The 18,515-nt window shown below is 53.3% G+C and overlaps 1 protein-coding gene across 1 annotated transcript in view; it reads left to right on the forward strand.

Moving 5' to 3' along the window:
* Positions 1–3,828: 3,828 nt before the first annotated feature.
* The window catches only part of PPP2R2D (protein phosphatase 2 regulatory subunit Bdelta), a 29,812-nt gene continuing 15,125 nt past the window's right edge, over positions 3,829–18,515 (forward strand). The window contains exons 1-2 of the mRNA XM_074297195.1: positions 3,829–4,087; positions 4,219–4,329. Of these exons, the coding sequence (XP_074153296.1) occupies positions 4,081–4,087; positions 4,219–4,329 (118 nt within the window). The 5' untranslated portion in view covers positions 3,829–4,080. The remainder of the gene's footprint in view (positions 4,088–4,218; positions 4,330–18,515) is intronic.

The raw sequence follows: 18,515 nt of genomic DNA on the forward strand, positions 1-18,515 counted from the left end.
CTCTCCAAAGACGTCTATTGTGTCCTATTTGCCAAGCAATGAGCTAAGATACAAAGACAGATGTCACAGGCCCTTCCCTCATTCTATCAGAGGAGGCGACATGCATGTGCGAAACTGGCTATGAAAAATAAATATGGGTATATAGAGAAAAAATCCCAAATAAATACATAGTAGTTCTACATAGGAGGTGGAAGGAGACGGAGTGGGAGGGAAGAAAGGAGAGCTGGAGGGTGGGAGAGAGTGAAAGAAGGGAGGGAGGAAAAGAGGGAGGGAGGGGCTACTTTAGAGTGGAGCTTGAGCTGTGTTTGGAAGGGAGATTTTGTGTAGTGGAGTTGAGGAGGGAGAGCAATTCAAGTGCAAGGAAGGCCTTGGTGTGGCCAATGCAAACCGAGCTGGGAGGTGCAGTAGATGTGACTGCACGGTAGGCCTAGAAGAGGAGATAAGGGGTAACAAAGGCAGCTCAAAAGATTGGTTGGAGCAGAGCTGGGAAGGGCTCAGAGTCAGAAGGGAATCAGTAGGGAGCCCTAGGAGGTACTGAGACAGGGAGTAACCAAATTGGATTTGTACCTTAAAAAAAATCACTCTCCTCAGCTCCCAGGCGTTAAATGATCATTTCTGTGCCAATGACCCCCAGCTTTTGTTATCCATCTGAAGGCTTCCTGAGCCCAAGTGTCGCTTGGCCACTGCCTGCTGAGCATCCCCACCTGGATTACTGACTCACAGAAACCAGAGGTCTAATCCAGCCAGAATCGGGGCGGGAATCTCCCCCCTTATCTCTGCCCCAGGCTCCATATCTTGCTTTTTCCTGAAGACTTCTCCCACGAGGAAAGCCATGATCTCCTGAAGGCTTCTCTACTGGGGAAGGGGCTTTTCACCTCAGTGGCTAAATGGGTCTCTTTGATCCCCCCACTGTTCCAGGATCTGCCCCTGGAAGAAAACAGAACAAACCCAATCCCTGTTCCACAGAGCACGCTTCGGTTACTGGGCAGCGAGTCTCATTTCCTGTCCTCTAAGTTGAATATCCCCCGTCCTGCATTAGGCATGACCCTCAAGATCCTTCTCTGGCCTCTGGCCTGCTAATCACTGTCCTTCCTCAATGCATAGCCTGTAGCAACTCCGAGATCCGCCTCCAGAATCCAAGCGCCAGCTTTTCCCACCGCCTTAAGGGAAATTCTCTAAGCCGATTTAATTATCTTCTCATAACTATAAAAGTCCTTGTTTTTGCAGATACTAAAAGCAGTCGTCTAAAGATAGCGCTGTGTTTACCTACTGCTCTCCCATTTCTCGTGTGCCTGCACACGCTCATTGGCTCCCGATGAGACCACTGCTGTTCTTTAAGAGATCTGTGGGCTGTGACTGAGGCTGCTGAATTTACTGGCCCCGCTGCTTCTAGAGAGGCTCAGGAAGCGTAATTGTGACATCATGGAGGGAAGCAGAGATTCCAAATTGTGTGGCTCAACCAGCCTGTTCTTGGGGGGGGGGGATCTGGGGCCCATGCAGGTGGGCCAAGGGTGGGTCTACACTACACCCTAGGCTCCTTGGGTTGGCAGGAGCCAGAATGAATGCCTGGGGGCTGAACGAAGATTTTTGGCCCAAGGGATTTTGCAAAGGGAAATGAGGATTTTTCTCTGGGTATTTTCAAGTCTTGCTTCTCTTACTAGCTGAAAAACAGGGGTCCAAGCTCTCTGAGCCTCAGTACCCACTCCTGGAAAATGAGAAGAAAAAAACCTGCACTCCCTCCCACAATATGTGAGATCTTCCACACTGAGGGGCAGAATGGCCTTCACCTCCAGAGCCATTCCTGCTCCTTCAAAAGCCTGCCATCAGGGGCCGCTAGGGGGCGCAGGGGATGGAGCACCAGCCTTGGATTCTGGTCTCAGACACTTAACCCTTCCTAGCTGTGTGACCCTGGGCGAGTCACTTAACCCCAGCCTCAGGAAAAGAAAAAAAAAAAAGCCTGCGATGGAGGCTTCCACTGAGTCTCCAGGGGCTCCTTCAGCAATAACAGCGAATGTTTACCTGCACTATCTCCTGGCAGCCTGACAGCGGCCCTGTCAAGGAGGTGCCACAGGGCTGGACCATGGTGGCGGCAGCTCCACTGCCAAGCTCTTGGCAAACAGCATCCCCTCTGATCTGTTGATCCTTCGCTGTTCTGGTAGCCTTTCAGGGCAGACGCTATGATCACCACTGTACTACGGAGGAAACTGAGGTAAACGAAGCTCAAGCGACTTGCACGGGATCACACAGCGACAGTCTGAGTCAGGGCTTGCACTTTCTGAGTCCTGGTGTACGCTCCCGCCTCGAGCTGGGGGGGGGGGGGGCTGTCTCAGTTTGACTGAGGAGCCCCGGCCAAGGTTCAAGGGCCACCATCGGAGAAAGGGCGTTTCCCTGCTTCTTCTGGGCGAGAGAAGGTAAGGCCCAGGCCCAAGGATTCTGGACCGCCGGGCTCGGGACACTTCACAGGCGCCAAGGAGGCGAGGCGCTCTGCAGCAGCCCTGCCTGCTCCCTCTCTCCTCCCGCACCCACTGCCTGCTCCCTCTCTCCTCCCGCACCCACTGCCTGCTCCCTCTCTCCTCCCGCACCCGCTGCTGGCAGCGTCTGCGTCCGTGGGAGGCTTTTAGAAAATGTCATCTTCTAGTTTATCAGGAGCAGGTGAGAGCATCTCCCGCCACATGCGAGCCTCCTGGATTAAAGCTGGCCCACCCGGGGCAGCTCCGCCACGTGTACAGAGAGCCCCCGGGAGGACAGCTGGGCCCCGCGCCCAGCCTGGCTGCCCGGGGAATGCAAGCGCGGGACAGGGAGGCCGCGGAGCAGTCCGCAGGACCCGGAGGGGCCGCAGGGGGCAGCTCACTCCGGCCCCGCCCACAGCGGTCTGGGGCTGACAGACCCCTTTCTAGATGTCAGGAGAACCTGAGCAGACGAAGGACAGCGGGAGCGGGCTGTCACTCAGCGGGAGAGCTGGGGCGGGGCTTCCGGGGACTGGGCAGCCGGGGTCTCTTCCAAGTAGGAGACCCAGATGGGCAAGGGCTCCTCGGGCCTTACCCAAGCAGCCCCCTGGTCCTTGGGAGGGCGGAGCCGCAGGTGGAGGCCGGGGCCAGGCCCCCATCCTCCTGCCGAGAGAGCCCCCGAGGGCTCACGGTGAGTGACTGAAAGGTCCCCCGGGGCCTGCAGTGGGCGCCACAGATGTTTGAGTAGGTGCCCCTGGCGGCCCCGGGGCGGGGAGGCTCTGGCCCTCACACGGGTCCCGGAGGGACCGCCACAGGGCACGAAATTGTCAATTACGAGCCAGTTCGGAGATTCCGGGTCCTCTCAGTCACCGGAGGCCTCCCTCTGGCCAACGTTCCGCGGGGCCCCGCCCCCAGTGACCTTTGCTTCGAGTCAGAAAACCCGAGGAGACCCCAGGCCAGCTGGGCCTCAGTTTCCCGACCCGTGAAATGGACTTGAAGATCTCCAAGATCTTTTCCGACTCTGGGCCCTCTCCTCCCCGCCTCTCTTCCCCTCCCCGCCTCTCTCCGCTTAGCCCGAGGGCCAGAAGGCCGAGAAGGGGCTCAAGGGCGGGTCTAGGAAGGAGGGAGGGCCTCGGGGCGGGGAGCGCGTGGCCATGCAGGGGCCGGCCTCGAAGGCCGCGGTGGGGGGAGGGGTGCGGTTTCAGAACAGGTGTCGGGGGAGAGGCCGGGAATAGGCGTGGTCACGGCCGCGGGGGCCTCGGGGAGCCGAGCTTCGGGAGGCGGGCCCTGGGGCGGGGCCTCAGGGAGCCTTATAGGAGGAGGCTCGGAGCGGCGGCGGGGCGGGGCCTCCGGACGGCGCATGGAGCGCAGCCTCGGAAGGAGGGCTCGGGGGCGGGGCCGCTCGGGGGCGGGGCCTCTGCCGGAGGGCGGTGACGCCATCGATCCGGGCGCCGGCTCGGGGCGCCATTTTGCGGGGGGAGGCGGCGCTCGGTCCGCGGCGGCGGCAGAGGCGCGGGCGGAGCTGCAGGAGCCCAGCCAGGGCGCCGCCGCCGCCGCCCACCCCGGCCCGGCCCGGCCCCGGCCCCGGCCCCGGCCCCGATCAGCCACGCATCCCGGGCCCGGCCCGGCAGCCATGGCAGGTGAGGCGCCGGCCCCCCTCCCCCCCCACCCCGGCCTCGGGCCCCCGCCGGCCCGGCCCGCCCCCCGGCGCCCGGGCCGTGACCCGCTCCGCGCCCCTCCCCCGCCCGGCTGACCGTGTGCTTGCTTGCAGGAGCCGGCGGCGGCGGCGGCTTGGGCGGCGGCCCGGCCGCGATGGGCGGCAGCGACGTGCAGTGGTGCTTCTCGCAGGTGAAGGGCGCCATCGACGAGGACGTAGCCGAAGGTAAGGGCGCCCGGGCCGACCGCCCGACCCTCCTCCTCCGCCCGCCGGGCGGACCGCCTGGAACTCCCCACCCCCGGCGCTGGCCGTTCGGACCCTCCCCCGCCGGGCTGGCCGCTCGGATCTCCTCCCCTCCGCACCGACCGTTCGAGCCCTCCCCCTCCCCTCAGTCCCCTCCCCCTCCTCTCGGCCCCCTGACCCTCCCCCTTCCCTCAGCCCCCTCCCCCTCCCCGCGTGTGGACCCTCCCCCCCAGTGCTGACTGCTCCCCCTTTCTCGGGGGCGACCTTGCTGACCCGACCCCGGGGCTCACCAGGCCCCTGAGGGGGCGCTCTCCTCCCTCCTGCAGGCCGCAGCGTCCGGGAGTCAGGGCTGGCCTGGAATGGGGCACTTGGAAGAATAAGGGGGAGACCGGGCGCCCCAACTCCGGAGAGGGGGGGGGGAGAGGCTTGACCCTGGGGGCGGCACAGCTTTCCCCGCCTGGGCCGGCGCCCCGCCCCCTCTGACCGGCTCCTCCCCCCTCCCCGCGTTTGGTGCTTGCGGCCTGGGGGGGGACCGAGTTTTCTCCCCCCTTGGGGCTCTTGCGCCCTCCTGGGGCATCGGGTAGTTTATGAGACTCTTCCAGAGGGATGGAGGAGACGCCGTGGAGCTGCCCCGGCCCCTCCCTGGGGGCCGCTCCCGCTTCTGCGCCCCCTCACCCGAGGGGTCCCCGTTTTGTCTGTGGGTGCCGCGTGGAGGGAGGAGCCCCGCAGCTCTGTCCCAGGAGCCGCGGCCAGGCTCTGCTGAGGGGTCCCTGCTGGCCGGGCCGGAGGTGCTCCCGCCCCGGCCTCCCCCGGGCTCCTCCCTCCGGCCTCCTCCGGACCAGGGCTGGAGGCCAGTGTGGGGCATCTGGGAGAGAGGGGAGAGGTCAGAGGCCGCAGAGGTCAGCAAGCCTGAAGGCCCAGGAGAGGTGGGGGGGGCACCGGGTTCGGAACCCTGAGGGGGCGGGGCTGGGCCCCAGGAGTCCGGGGCTCCGGAAGCAGAGGGAGGCGGGAATTGGGCTCTGCCCTGGCCTGGGAAAGGGCGGAGTGTGAGGAGGGAAAAATGGAGGAGGGCGAGGGGGGAAGAGCAGGGATGTCCCCATGGGGGAGATGTGAGTGAGCTGGGGCGCCCCGGCACACAGTAGGCGCTCCATTAATGCTCCTGCCCCTCCCCTGCTGCAGAGAAGGCCCTGCTAGGAGTAGATGAGTCAGCTCGGGTTCCAGAAGCCATCGCTCTGTCCGTGCGTGCAGAGGAGGGGGGTAGATTGGGAATGGGGGCGACACCAGGTCGGGCCGGGCCACTCTCAGTGCACTGGGGGGGGGGGGGGGGGGCTGCCTCCTTCCTGTGCTCCCGGCGCTGTGCAGAGACTCCATCTGAAAAAGAGAAGGCCCCTCCCTGGGCGGTGACTCCACGGCCCCCCCTGCGCTCCGGAGCCCTGTGGGGCTGTCCTGCCCCGTCCCTGCTCTGCCATCCGCCCCTTGGGAAGGGGGGAGCCGGGGCCCCTCGCCAGCCTCCGGCACGTGCCCCGGGGCCTCGCGTGCCCGCCCGGCTTCAGCCCGGACCCTCTCAGAGGCTCAGAAGCCACATAAGGAGCGCGGCTCCAGGCCACAGTGTAATGGTGCCCCGGGGAGAGTCTCCGCTGGGAGAGGAAGCGCCCCGCTCAGCTCTGCGCTCAGAGCCCTCGAGGGAGCGGACTGAAGGAGCCGGGCCTCATTCACAGACACAGGTGCCCGAGGCGACCCCGCGGAGGGTCCCGCCGCGCTCCCAGGGGCGCCTTCCGGAGTCCTGCCCCCACTCGGGCGGGGGAGGTTGTGGCCGGCTGAACCGTTGACCCCATTTCCGGAGCTGAGCCAAATGACAGGAGAGCCGGTCTTTAAGTCCTGCGGGGGACAGCTGACCCGGGCCGGCCCATCCGCAGCAGGTTGTCAGAATTCCTCTGCAGCCAAACTGCCCAAGAGAAGCCTGGGAAAGGGCTGGGAGGAGAGAGGAGCCAACCCCCAGTGGGGAGGCCGGGGGTGGGCGCTGCTGCATTCAGGTTCCGCTCACCACAGGGCTTTCGCTTCGGAAACTTCAGCCAACAAAAGTTGGGCGTTTGGGGATAACATTTTGCCGATTTTGTGCAGAAGTGGGGAAGGTGCTGAGGTTTTAAGATTTCCATTCTGAGTCTTTTTTCCATTGAGTTTTACAAATATCAGAAACATTTAATTCAGACCAAGGCTGGGAAATCTGGTCAGCTCTTGTCCAAGGCCCTGTCTCTGGACTTTTGAAGGCAGCATCTTAATGAGAATCGGCCTCGGGGTACTATGTGTGTCTCACGTTACTGATAATTGATTAAATTGCATGTTCTGAACATTGACTGAAGCTAGGGACGGGGCCTTTCCCAGGGCAGCTCCTGGGATCCCTCCCCAACGCTGCTCTGGGAGTCCCCGCCCGGCCCAGAAGCTTAGCCTTCTGGAAGGGGGAGGGGTGTTTGGTCTCCTCTGTGGGGGGCAGCCCTTGGGAAGAGCTGAATAAATTGAATAGTCATTTTCCCTACTATTTTTTGTTACTCAGTCCCGCCTGACTCCTCCGGACCTCGCTGGGGGTTTCTGTAAGAGACACTGGGAGGGGTCACCATTTCCTTCTCCCGGTCATTTACAGATGAGGCATCCCGGGCACAAGTGCTTGCCCAGGGGCCCACAGCCCGGAGGGAGGTGATGGTCCTCCTATGTGCTGATGTCGGGAGCTGTCCTCAGAGAAGGTGCTGACCTCCCCGCTCCCTGATCCTAACGAGTCACAGGCAGGCCCAGGGCAGCTGCTTCTGCCGAGGGCATCAGTGGCACTTTTCCCCAGAGTGTGTACGTGACACAAGTCTGGGTGGTTTTCTGTGGGCTCCGGATGGGGTCGTGGGCTCTCCCGTGAGAGAGAAACTCTGCAAACTCTTGTTGTTCCTCAGAGGCTCTAGCGACAATTTGCTTTTTGCTCTTCTCTCGCCTCCTCCTTTTCCATTTTTGTACACGCTTTGTTTTTCTACATTTGGAAGAAGAAAATTAAGGCTCCTCTTTTCCTCCCCCTCTGGAAAGAGCCAGGCTCAATGAAGGCTTAGGAGGTACTTAAGTGTTTTTGAATGGTTGTGTCTGAGTAATTTGAAAGAGTGCTTGGAGGAAGCCAGTTACTGACTGAAGTGTGGGGCAGTCCTGGCGCCTGCTGCATGCTCACCTGCTCACAGCCACTCTGCCCTGGCCTCCCCCTCCCCCTCCCGCTGCCCTCTCCTGTGGCCCAAAGCCCCTCCCTCTCCACAGTAATTCACTTTTCCGTGGTTCTTTTTAAAAAGTCTTCATGACAAACTTGAGGTGGCATTTGTTATCCCTAGCCCCATTTTACAGGTGGAGAAACGAATAATGCAGTGTTTTGCTCAGGAAACGCTCAATATTATCGTAGTTAGACCCATGTCTCTGGAGTCCCAGATTGGGGCTTGTGATGGTGATTGACAGGACTGGAATATTGTTGGACGTTGGCCGGCAGCCCTACGGGATAATCCTGGGTACCGATCTCCAATTATTTGTGTGTCCTTAGTCTTCTCCAGCTGGGGGAGAGGGGGATGGGAGGAAAAGGAGGAGGGACGGAGGGTTAGGGTTAGGATTGTTGACCCAAGGCAGGAAGGAAGACCTGAAGACTTAATGACTGGTTTCCTTCAGTTGGGGAATGGGTGTTACTCTTCCCAGGAACAGAATCAGTGGGTAGAGTTAGACGGCAGTAGATGCTTTTTTCAAGGACTAGACTAGGAATTCCTGGGGGCAGAGGCTGTGTGGTTTGTCCCCTCTGGACCCCCATTGCCTGGCACAGTGCTGTGCCCGGGCAGGTGCTAGATCTGTGCCGTGTTCCTCATCAGAGTGTCTTTGAGCAGCTTTCGAAATGGCTTTCAAGGTTTATATTTTCACCACTTTGTCATTCAACCACTCTGCTTACTCTTTTTCTGTTCTATTTACACAGTTCTCCAAACACTTTGGTCATCAAAGTCTACCAAAATGTCATTTCTTGACCATCGCTGCTGCTTTTATCTTTTATCTTGCCTTCTAGACATTGGTCAGTTGCACTCATTAAATCTTTAAAATTTTATCCCAGATTCTTTCCCCGCTCACTGAGAAGGCCAGGAAATGCTCTCCTGTGCAGGCGCATCTGGTTCTAGTGGGCTTCCCAGGTATGGGAAGTGGGCCCCAAGCAAGGATCTCAGCGCTGTCTTCCTACAGCGCCGCTTCCATCCTGTCTATGCATCACACCCGGGTAATTCTCAGACTTGATTGTTGGTCTATCTTAGTTATCTGGGATCTCATTATTTGGAGCATCAGGAGCTCTTCCTCAGGCCTCTGTTCCCTTAGACTCAACAATATTGAAATTGAAGTCATTTTTCAGTCATGTCCCATACTTCATGATCTCTTTGGGGTTTTTGTTGGCAAAGCTACGGGAATGGTTTACCATTTCCTTCTCCAGCTCATTTTACTAATGAGGAAACTGAGGCAGACCGGGTGGAGTGACTTCACCAGAGAATGCCTGAGGCTGGCCGGACCCCAGGTCTGGCATTTGATGCACTGTACCTCTGGCAATCCAAATAGTGCAGGGAGGCCAATTAATTAGCCTCTACTATGGTCTCTTAGTGTTCAAGTAAAAAGAAGAGTCAGTCAGTGGGGCAGACTTGATTTTGTTCATATAATTGCCACAGCCACCTCACGCTCTAGCAGCCCCAACATCAAGGCAAGAGATTCTTGTCAGAAAAAAAAAAAAAAATCCAACTCACTTCCAGTTGATCAATGATGGACAGAGGTAGATACACCCAGAGAAGAAACACTGGGAGGGGAATGTAAATTGTTAGCACTAATATCTGTCTGCCCAGGTTGCATGTACCTTCGGATTCTAGTGTTTATTGTGCAACAAGAAAATGATATTCACACACATGTATTGTACTTAGACTATATTGTAACACATGTAAAATGTATGGTATTGCCTGTCGTCGGGGGGAGGGAATAAGGGAGGGGGGGTAATTTGGAAAAATGAATACAAGGGATAATATTATAAAATATATATATATATAATAAAAAAAATTAAAAGAAAAAGAAAAAAAATCAGCTTGCTGAAAGCTTGGGTGAAGGTTAGCATTTGTTTAGCAGTGTTTTTTCATAAAAAGATGTCTGTTGGTTTTTTGACTTAACATGTTGCACACTTAATAGGCTACAGTAAAATGCAAGCTCAATTTCTACCTGCATTGGGAAACCAAAAAGTTAATAGGATGTACTTTATTTTTCCCATAGGATTTTGTTTTTTCAAACACATGTAAACTTTCATCTTTTCAAAAGTTTGTGTTGCAATCAAGTTTTTTCTCCCTCTTTCCCGTTCTCTCTGCACGAGGATGGTATTTTCCACCCCAAGTCTATTGAAATTGTCTTGGATCGCTACATTGCTGTGAGTCACAGCAATTGTGATTATCACTTTATTGATAGTTGGGAGCCAAGCCTGCAATGTCTCTGAGCTGTACCCATATATGAAGCTTCATGCAAAGCATATTTTAACATTAGCTACCTCATGAAAAAAACAAGAAAAATAAAGTGAGGAAAAAAACTCTTTTATTTCCTACTCACAGCTTCTTCTGACTCTGCAGGTGGGCAGCATGTTCTATCAGGAGGCCTTGGGAACTGGCCTGGATCCTTGTATTGATCAGAATCAACCGGTCTTGCACAAAGATCTCCTGGTTCTTCTCACTTTTCTTTGCATCAGTACATGTAGAGCTTGTCTTATTGTTATATTTTTTAAACTATCTACTTCATCAATTTTATTTTTTGCTTCTTAGAAACAAGAGTTTAATAAATCTGATTTGTTTGAAAGACACAAGATCCTCAAAATTAAGCACTAGAAATTGTAGAATTAATCTTAAACTGAATTAAGATTTAGGATGCCCTGTATTTGCATTCCTACTACTTAGCATAGAGCTTTATACATAGTAAGTGCTTAATAAATGCTTCATTCATTCATATATTTATTCTTTTAGAGAAGGAAACCACAAACCACTCTAGTAACTTTATCAAGAAAACCTCAAATGGGATCACAAAGGCACAGACACTGAACAACAACAAATATGTGTTATTTTCCATAAATTCTTCATAGAGGATCTATTCAACATTGTGAAATCATCCCCTAGTTGTTTAGTGTGTTATTTTACATTAGGATCAGACTCGATCCCTTTCCAGTTATGCAGATTCTCCATAATGATCTTTAAACCATTTCTTACTTTCATAGCATTGTTGGTAACACTGCATTTTATGTAATATACTTGCTATATGTCTTTTCTTTTATTGAACTTTATTTTCAAAACCTGGGCAAGGATAATGTTTCACCATTAACCCTTGCAAAACTTTGTGTTCCAATTTCCCCTCTTCCCTTTTCCTCATCCCCTCCTCTGGATGGCAAGTAATCCGATATATGTTAAACATGGTGAAACTTTATGTAAATCCAATATATGTATACATATTTATGCAATTATCTTTCTGCACAAGAAAAACCAGATCAAAAAGAGAAAACAAAATGCAAGCAAACAACAAAAGAAGTGAAAGTGCTATGTTGTGATCCACACTCAGTTCCCACAGTTATTTCTGGATGTAGACGGCTCTCATCATAAGATCATTGGGGCTGGCCTGAATCATCTTCTTTGAGAGTGGCCATGTATTAATCTTGCTGTTGCCGGCTTCATCATTTCTTAAAGCACAATCATATGCTACAGTTTGCCCATTCTCCATTTAACGAGCATTCCCAATAGTTTGCCACAACAAAAAGCTGTTATCAGTATTTTTGTTCGTAGGGATGCTCTTCTTTTTTTCTTCACTCTCTTTGGAGTACGGAGCTAGTGGTGTATTGCTGGATCGGTGGAGTAGTGTTTTGGAAGCCCTTTGGCCATAGTGGCAAATTGTTCTCCAAAATTGTTAGATCTGTGCACAACTCCTCCAGCAGGTCGCTCTATCTATTTTCCCTCATCCCCTCCAGCAGCTATTATTTCTGTTGGATAAGAAGTGGTGCCTCAAGCATTGTTTTAATATATTTCTCTAATCAGTAGTGATTTAGAGCATTTTTTCATAGGACTATAGATAACTGATTTCTTCTTCTGAAAACTGTTCAATATCCTTTGACCATTTTATCAATTGAAGAAATGGCTTTTGTTTTTTATAAATCTGACTCAGTTGAGAAATGGGACCTTTATCAGAGAAATTTGCCCATACATTTTTTTGATATTCATTGTCTATATTGTCTTTAAACAAAATGTAGTTTCCCTGATTATCTTTTATTAATTAGGTCCATTTTTGCTTTTGCTTTGTCTGAGATCACGATTATAACCCCTACCTTTTCTTCAGCTGAATCACAATAGATTCTATTCCAATCCTTTATTTTAACTCTGTCATTGTGTTTCAAGTATGTCTTATAAACAGCATGCTTTTGGACTCTGGTTTCTAACTTTTTTTTTTTTTTTTTTTTTGGCGTCTATGAGTGAGCTCATCCCATTTACATTCATTTTCACAGTTAGGATTATTAACTGAGCATTTCCCTCTATCCCCTTATCTTTTTCTTTTCTTTATCTTGTCTCTGCTCAAGTTTGTTTTGCTTCTGACCACTGTTTTCCTTAATTCACCCTCCTTTTTATTAGCCCTTCCTGCCCCACTTTTTCGTCCCCTTCTCCTCTTATTTTGCTATTGGATAAGATAGATTTCTATACCTAACTGAGTGTATGTCTATATTCTCCCCTCTTTGAAGCAGTTCCTATGTTTGAGATTCAAGCATTGCCTGCCACCCTCCCATTCTCCTGTCTACTATAAAAGTTCTTCCTTGTGTATCTCTTTGATAGGAGAAAAACTGTCCCATTCTGCCTCTCCCTTCCCATTTCCACTAGTGCATCCCTCTTTTTCCTGCCTCTCTTTGAGATCACTCCAACATAATTGACTCACATGTGTGCTTTCCCTCTGTGGATACTTCTTCTACCTAAGTTCTTAGGAGTTCCATGTATCATCTCCCCATATAGAAATGTCAGTAACTTTAGAGATCCTTCTAATGACTCTTTCATGGTTACTTTTTATGTTTCTTGTGAGTCTTGTGTTTGAATGTCAGATTTTCTCTTTAGCTCTGATCTTTTCATCAGGAATGCTTCAAAGTCTTCCATTTCATTAAATGGATTATGCTCCATTTTGGTGAGTAAGCTAATTTTGGTTTTAATCCTGGCTTCTTTGCCTTCTGGAATTTCATGTTCAAAACTTTCTGCTCCTTTAATGTAGAATTTGCAAAATCTTGTGTAATCCTGACTGTGGTTCCACAGTATTTGAATTGGTTCTTTCTAGAGCTTGATTGAAGTATTTTTTTCACCTGGGAGTTTTGGAATTTGGCTAGAACTTCTTGTTTTCATTCGGGGATCTCTTTCAGGAGGTGAGAGTGGATTCCTTTGGCTTTTATTTTGCCCAGTGGCTGTAAGATATTGGGGCATTATTTCTTGATAAGTTCTTGAAATAGGATGTCTAGACTTTTCTTTGATTATGGCTTTCAGGTAATAATCCTTAAATAATCTCTCCTGGATGTCTTTTCCAGGTCACTTGTTTTTCTGATAAGATATTTCATTTTCTTCTATTTTTTCATTCTTTTTGACTTTGTTTTAATGTTTTTTGGTGTCTCAGAGTCATGAACCCATTTTTCCAATTTAATTTTGAAGGAGTAATTTTCTTGAGTGGATTTTTGTCCCTCTTTTACTCCTTTTTACACTGGCATTTCCTTCAATATATTTTTATGCCTCTTTTACCAAGCTATTTATTCTCTTTTCAGTTTTTTTGAATCACTTTCATTTCTTTTCCTAAGTTTTCTTGTCAGTCTGATATCGTTAAGGCTTCCATCAATTCTTATTGGGCTTGGGTCCAGTTAGCATTTTTCTTTGAGGAAACTTGGACTAACAGTAGCTTGCTCAAGGTCATGGTCAGGGTCTGGAGCTGAATTTGAACTCAGGTCCTTGTGACTCTGCCCTGTCCGCTAGGTTTGTACTGCCCCTGTCAGCTTTAGATCGATTCAATGAACCTTGCTGATGCCATTGCTGTGAGACAGGTCTTTGTGAACTGCTGGGGATACAGACAAGAAGAATGCTCTCCCTGACCTCTGGAGCTTGCAGTCTAATGGGGGGAAATGGCACCCAGAGGAGACTGAAGCATCTGCAGAAAATCCGAGGTGGTAGAAGACAGCGTTCCGGAGTTGCCACCCCGCAGAGCTGAGGGTGGTCATCCAGCAGTGAACCTTGTGAAGCTGTGGAACAGTAGGGTCCCATTCAAATAGAAATGCATTCCCCGGGGCCCCCTGTCACTGGCTTCCAAAAACCCCAGCATTTCTGCTCTGGGTCGCATTGCATTTCTATTTATCTGGTTCGGGATTTCCCACAGACGTTTTCGTCTGGTTAGGGCCCAGTAGGCCCACGGCCCTAGTTTGACACCTCCAACATTGAAAATTTCCAAGCGTTTCTAATGAAAAGATCAGAGAAGAGCAACACCTTTGATATACAAAGATGAGTTCAGAGAAATGACCGTTTATTTGATCCGTGGGAAGGAGCTGCAGCATGATGTAGCGCTAACATTAGAATAAAGGGAGAAGAGCCCCCTCTCAGAAGCTGAAATGTCTTCAAAGGAAGCAAGGCCGGCGGTCCTCGGGTGGGCTGGTCCTTTTGAAGAAGAGGAAGGATGGAGGACGAAGGGAAGGAAGCGGGCCCTTTCTCAGCTGGGATGCCGGCGGAGGCCAAGCAGATGGGGGCATGGGATGGGTATTCCTGGGGGAATAAAGGATGGGTGCACGGCTTCCAGGCGTCACCTGCTCCATCGCACACTTGTCCTCCCCGCTCTTGACTGTCTGCTAATCTGAAGCTGCCTTGTCCTGCTAGCTTTGCCCCTTTTGGTTTCTGCCAAGGACCAGGATGTTCTCTCAGGTGTCACATCTCAGAGCCAAGAGCCGCTGCACTGCTCCCTTAGAGAAGATTGGGGGGCCTCATCTAAGTGTATAACGAGGGTACTTGTCCCGGGCAGCAGTTCTGTTAAGTTCTTGGGGGTCAGTGGCCTCTAGCGTCCACAGTCCTGTGTTGGGGCCAAAGGATGGCAGCTTGACCTTGCCATACACTTGGGAATTTTCTGGGGGAGTCACTCAGACCCCTCTGCCCTTTGACTCAAAATCTTCATTTCTCTTCCAGTGTTAACTATGCCCCCCGAAATGCAGTAGCCCCTGACCATTTGCGGCCTAGTTCAGCCCTCAGAGATGCTGTTGCCTAGGGCGCGCATAAGCCCCCCGCAACCTTGGGCTGTTCTAAGAGGGGAGAGGCCGGATGCAGAGCTGCTGCCTTCTGAAATCCTCTCTCTGCTTCTCTGCTTCCTTCCATCCTGTGTGATACCCAAGTTTGGTGGCCAAGCCCTTTCCGAGTAATTCTGAGGCAACGACGGCCTCTGTGGGGAAAGGAAAGGGAAAACCCGGCCACGAGACTTGGGTGTCCCAAGGAGGCTGATTGAAAGCTGGAGACCAAAGTGGGGCGGCCACTTCAGAGCCAAAAAGGCAGCTTCCTCACCTTCCCTCTTTGTGCAAGTAACCTGGCGGCCTCCCCCTGTCAGGGATTTGTGCTGAGGGCACAGGAGCTACTGGGTACCTCCACTGCTGACCTTCAGCACCTATGACAGGCTGGAGGGGCCTGGGCGTGGGAGGTGGGAACATTTCCCAGCTTCCCTGATGGAAGCCTTCCTCCAGCTTTTCGAAGATGAGGGACAGCCTTTGTGGGTACTCTAGGCGTTGGAGGAAGCTCTTCCTTGTCCAGCCTTGGCCAGAGTTAGAGCTTTTCTCCTTGGGGTTTGACCCACGTACCTCAGGTTCCATGAGAGCCGGGAATAATAGGACCTGACTATCCGTCCGCCCAACCTTCCAAATGTCCACACAAACCCCTCTTCGTGCTGGATACAGACCAGGGCCCTGCACCCAAGGCCCTTGGGAACACTCAAGCTTCCGGCCCAGGGCCCTCAGCCCCCATCCTGGGGAGCAGCCCCTGTGCAGAAGCAGCTGGACGTGCCCTGGCTGGGATTTGTCCAATGGCTCATTGTCAGAAGCCGGTACCATTTTGTCATGGAAATGACTTGAAAAGAGAACTACCCCTCTCCGGCACAGGAGCCCCTGGGGAGCGAGCCCTGACGCACGTTCCCGTTTAGCACATTGTTCAGTGCTCTATACTTGGCAGGGAGTCAGTATTGTAACGATTAATGATCCCTGGCCTTGCCTTCCCCAGAGGAAGAATGGCCCAGAAGTCACAACTCCGGATATAATCTTGGGGAAAGTCATCAAACCTCAGGCCGGAAACCAGGAGAAATCTGTGGTCATTTTGACAAATGGCCAGAGTCGTGAGTCTCCTGAGCTGCCAGGACTGAAAGCCGGCCTCAGGGGTGGCCCAGACATGATGCCCCTGACACAGTGTCCAGAGCCCAGTGGCCGGCGGGACAGAGGAGGGGGCCGGAGTCCGTGTGTCTGTCTGAGACGCCCTCCTCGTCCGATGGCCGCTGCTGCTCCCAGAAGAGCATGGCCTCAGCCCCTGTACCTCCTGAATCTTGGCTGGGATGGGTCAAGTGAGCATGAGTAGCAAGCCTGGATCCGTCGTCCCCCTGAGGAGAGGGCCACGGTGAGGAAGCCATCCTCTTAGTCAGCCAGTTGTTCTCTGGCACTTCCTGGGAGCCCGACACTGGGCGAGGCGAGACGCAAGGATGCGTGCCCGGAAGGCGATGATGCCCCCAGCTTTGGGAATGAGCTGGGTCCAGAACAGACTGAGTGTCCTGAAGGAGGATCTCATTCTTGCAGAAGGTGGAATTTTAGCTGGGGCGTGAAAGCACCCAGGAGGTGAGGGGGGGACATTCCGGGCACTCGGGATGGCCACAGAAAGGGCCCAGAAGCTGGCACTGGTTCCTCTGGGCAGGGCGCCGCCAGGTGGCAGATGTTGGCTTGCAGAACATGCCGAAGGAATCAAGTGGATGGGCTGGAGGGAGTCCAAAAGCCCAACATGGATGAAGGGAAGAAAAAGGAGTTTATTAAGGGGGGGGGGGGGGTGATACGATCAGAGCTTGACTTTCACTTTAGTGGCCGAGTAGAGACTGGGCTGGCGTGGGGAGAGGCCGCCCCCTTCCCAGCAGCTTCTGCCGTGCTTCAGGTGTGAGGGGGTCCTGAGGGACCCCCAGGCCTTGGCTCTGGCTTGGACGTGGACGGCTCCTGGGCTGGGAGCCTGAGGGCCTGGGGCTGAAGAGGTCAGTTTTGGTTGGGGGGGGGAGCTTTTGCCCCTTGGTGTGGGGGCGGCTCCCCCCACCCTGTAATGCTGCAGAGCAAATCTCCCTCTTCTAGTAGACCTTCTGTGGGCTTGGAGACCTTGCAGAACTGCGGGCTTGTCCAGCCTTGGGAACCATGCCCCAACTTCCTCATGATTTTCATCTTGTAGCACCCCCTTCCCCCCACGTCGCTTCCTGTTGGCCTTCCTAAGCGGCCCCTGGAGCCGTGAGTGGTCAGAATCCGCGTGATCCAATCAGGACAGAAAGAATGGTTCCATCCTTCCCGCCGGGGCGGCATTGGGAAGAGGGTAGCCCCTCTGGGCTTCGTGTCCCTGCGGATCAGCACTGGGGGCCTCTCTCCACATCCCTTAGAGGGGCCTTTTCTTGGACATTGGGCTCCATTAATGACCATCAAGCTTGGAGCAGAAAAGCCCAGAGCCGCAGCGGGGGCCACGCCTTCCTCCTTCGAGTCTGCAAGGCCACTTGGGACCTCGGGTTTTTCCTCTTGGGAATGGGAGATTTCAGCTACGTGGGCTAGGTAACATTGTCTTCATCCCTCTGTGAGAATAATGACGATTATATAATGTAATAGAATATAATAATGTAGTGGTTATTACCATGTTCCTGGGCTCAGCACTGTACAATTATCTCTTTGGATCCTTACAATAACCCTGGGAGGGAGGGGCTGTTATGACCCCCCTTTTATGGTGGAAGAACCTGCAGCAAGTGGTGGCGTGATTGTCCCAGTGATGGTCTGAGGCGCCATCTGAACTCGAGGATCCAGACTGGAGATCCGTGCTACCTTGTATTTCTCCAGAAGGAAAAGTGAGGCTGGTGACTTAGGCTCCCCCCCCAGACTCCCTGCCTCTTTCTCTCCCCCTCCCTCTCTCTTGCCGTCCCCTTCCTTAACCGTTTCCTACAGTCCGATTCTTCTGCAGCCCAGTGCCGCTCTTTGCATCTCACCCGGGCCGGCTCGCTTTTTTTTAGCCGATTGAGCCAGTAGTAGTAGTTTTAAGAAATGTAGTGAAGAGCCTTCCTCCTTTGCCCAAGTCACAAGACGCTAACGTCAGCGGACAGGAGCCGAGCTCCCGATTCTTTCCTGTATTTGGAGAACCTTTCGGAAGTAGGAGAATTGTCTCCGGGCAGAGACACGGCGCTTCTTTCCCGACGTGTGGACGTTAGGCCCGGGGATTGTTCGAATTTCTTAGTTGAAAAAGAACCCCTCTCCGTGATACAGTAATAATGATGCGCCTGGCCATTTCCTGGTCGTGATGTGGGGTGGTCCGTCTGCAGCCCCCGGCCTCCAGCATCTCCTGGGCAGTCCCGCACACGCTGGGTGCATTTGGAGGGTAGCTGAAGGGCCCCACCGGAAATGGGGGTCAGCCCTGCGGGAAGCAGAGCCAGGGCATGTTTGTGCCGTCTGAGGGGAGCCCGTGTGCTCCAGGTGTCCTATGAAACGATCTTCCGAAAAGTGCCATTCGAGCCACACGTCAACATGTGTAAGATCAAGAGCCTTGGACGAGATGATTTCCAAAGGCCTTTTTGGCTCAAAGTGCTGGCAGTTGGTTTGCCTCCTGGCCTTCCCCCCAAGAGAGTGGGTCCCCAACATTTATGGGGGAGGGTTAGTGTTAGAAAGCCCCCGTGTCGGTGCCGACCTCTCCCAGTGACTCTCGACCTTTGGCTCCAAACTGTTCAAGTTGCGCTTGTGCTGAAGGGGGTGGAGGGCGGGGAGGGCTCGGGCAAGGGGAGCACTGTGCTGCCCAGCGTCCGGGGGGGTGTGAGGGCCGACGATTCATTTTGATGACAAAAAGTTTTCAGTTTAAGGTGCGAGAGGATTTTGCTTCTTCCAGGAAGAG

The sequence above is a fragment of the Sminthopsis crassicaudata genome, chromosome 2 (genome assembly GCF_048593235.1).
Source record: "Sminthopsis crassicaudata isolate SCR6 chromosome 2, ASM4859323v1, whole genome shotgun sequence".
Lineage (NCBI taxonomy): Eukaryota > Metazoa > Chordata > Mammalia > Dasyuromorphia > Dasyuridae > Sminthopsis > Sminthopsis crassicaudata.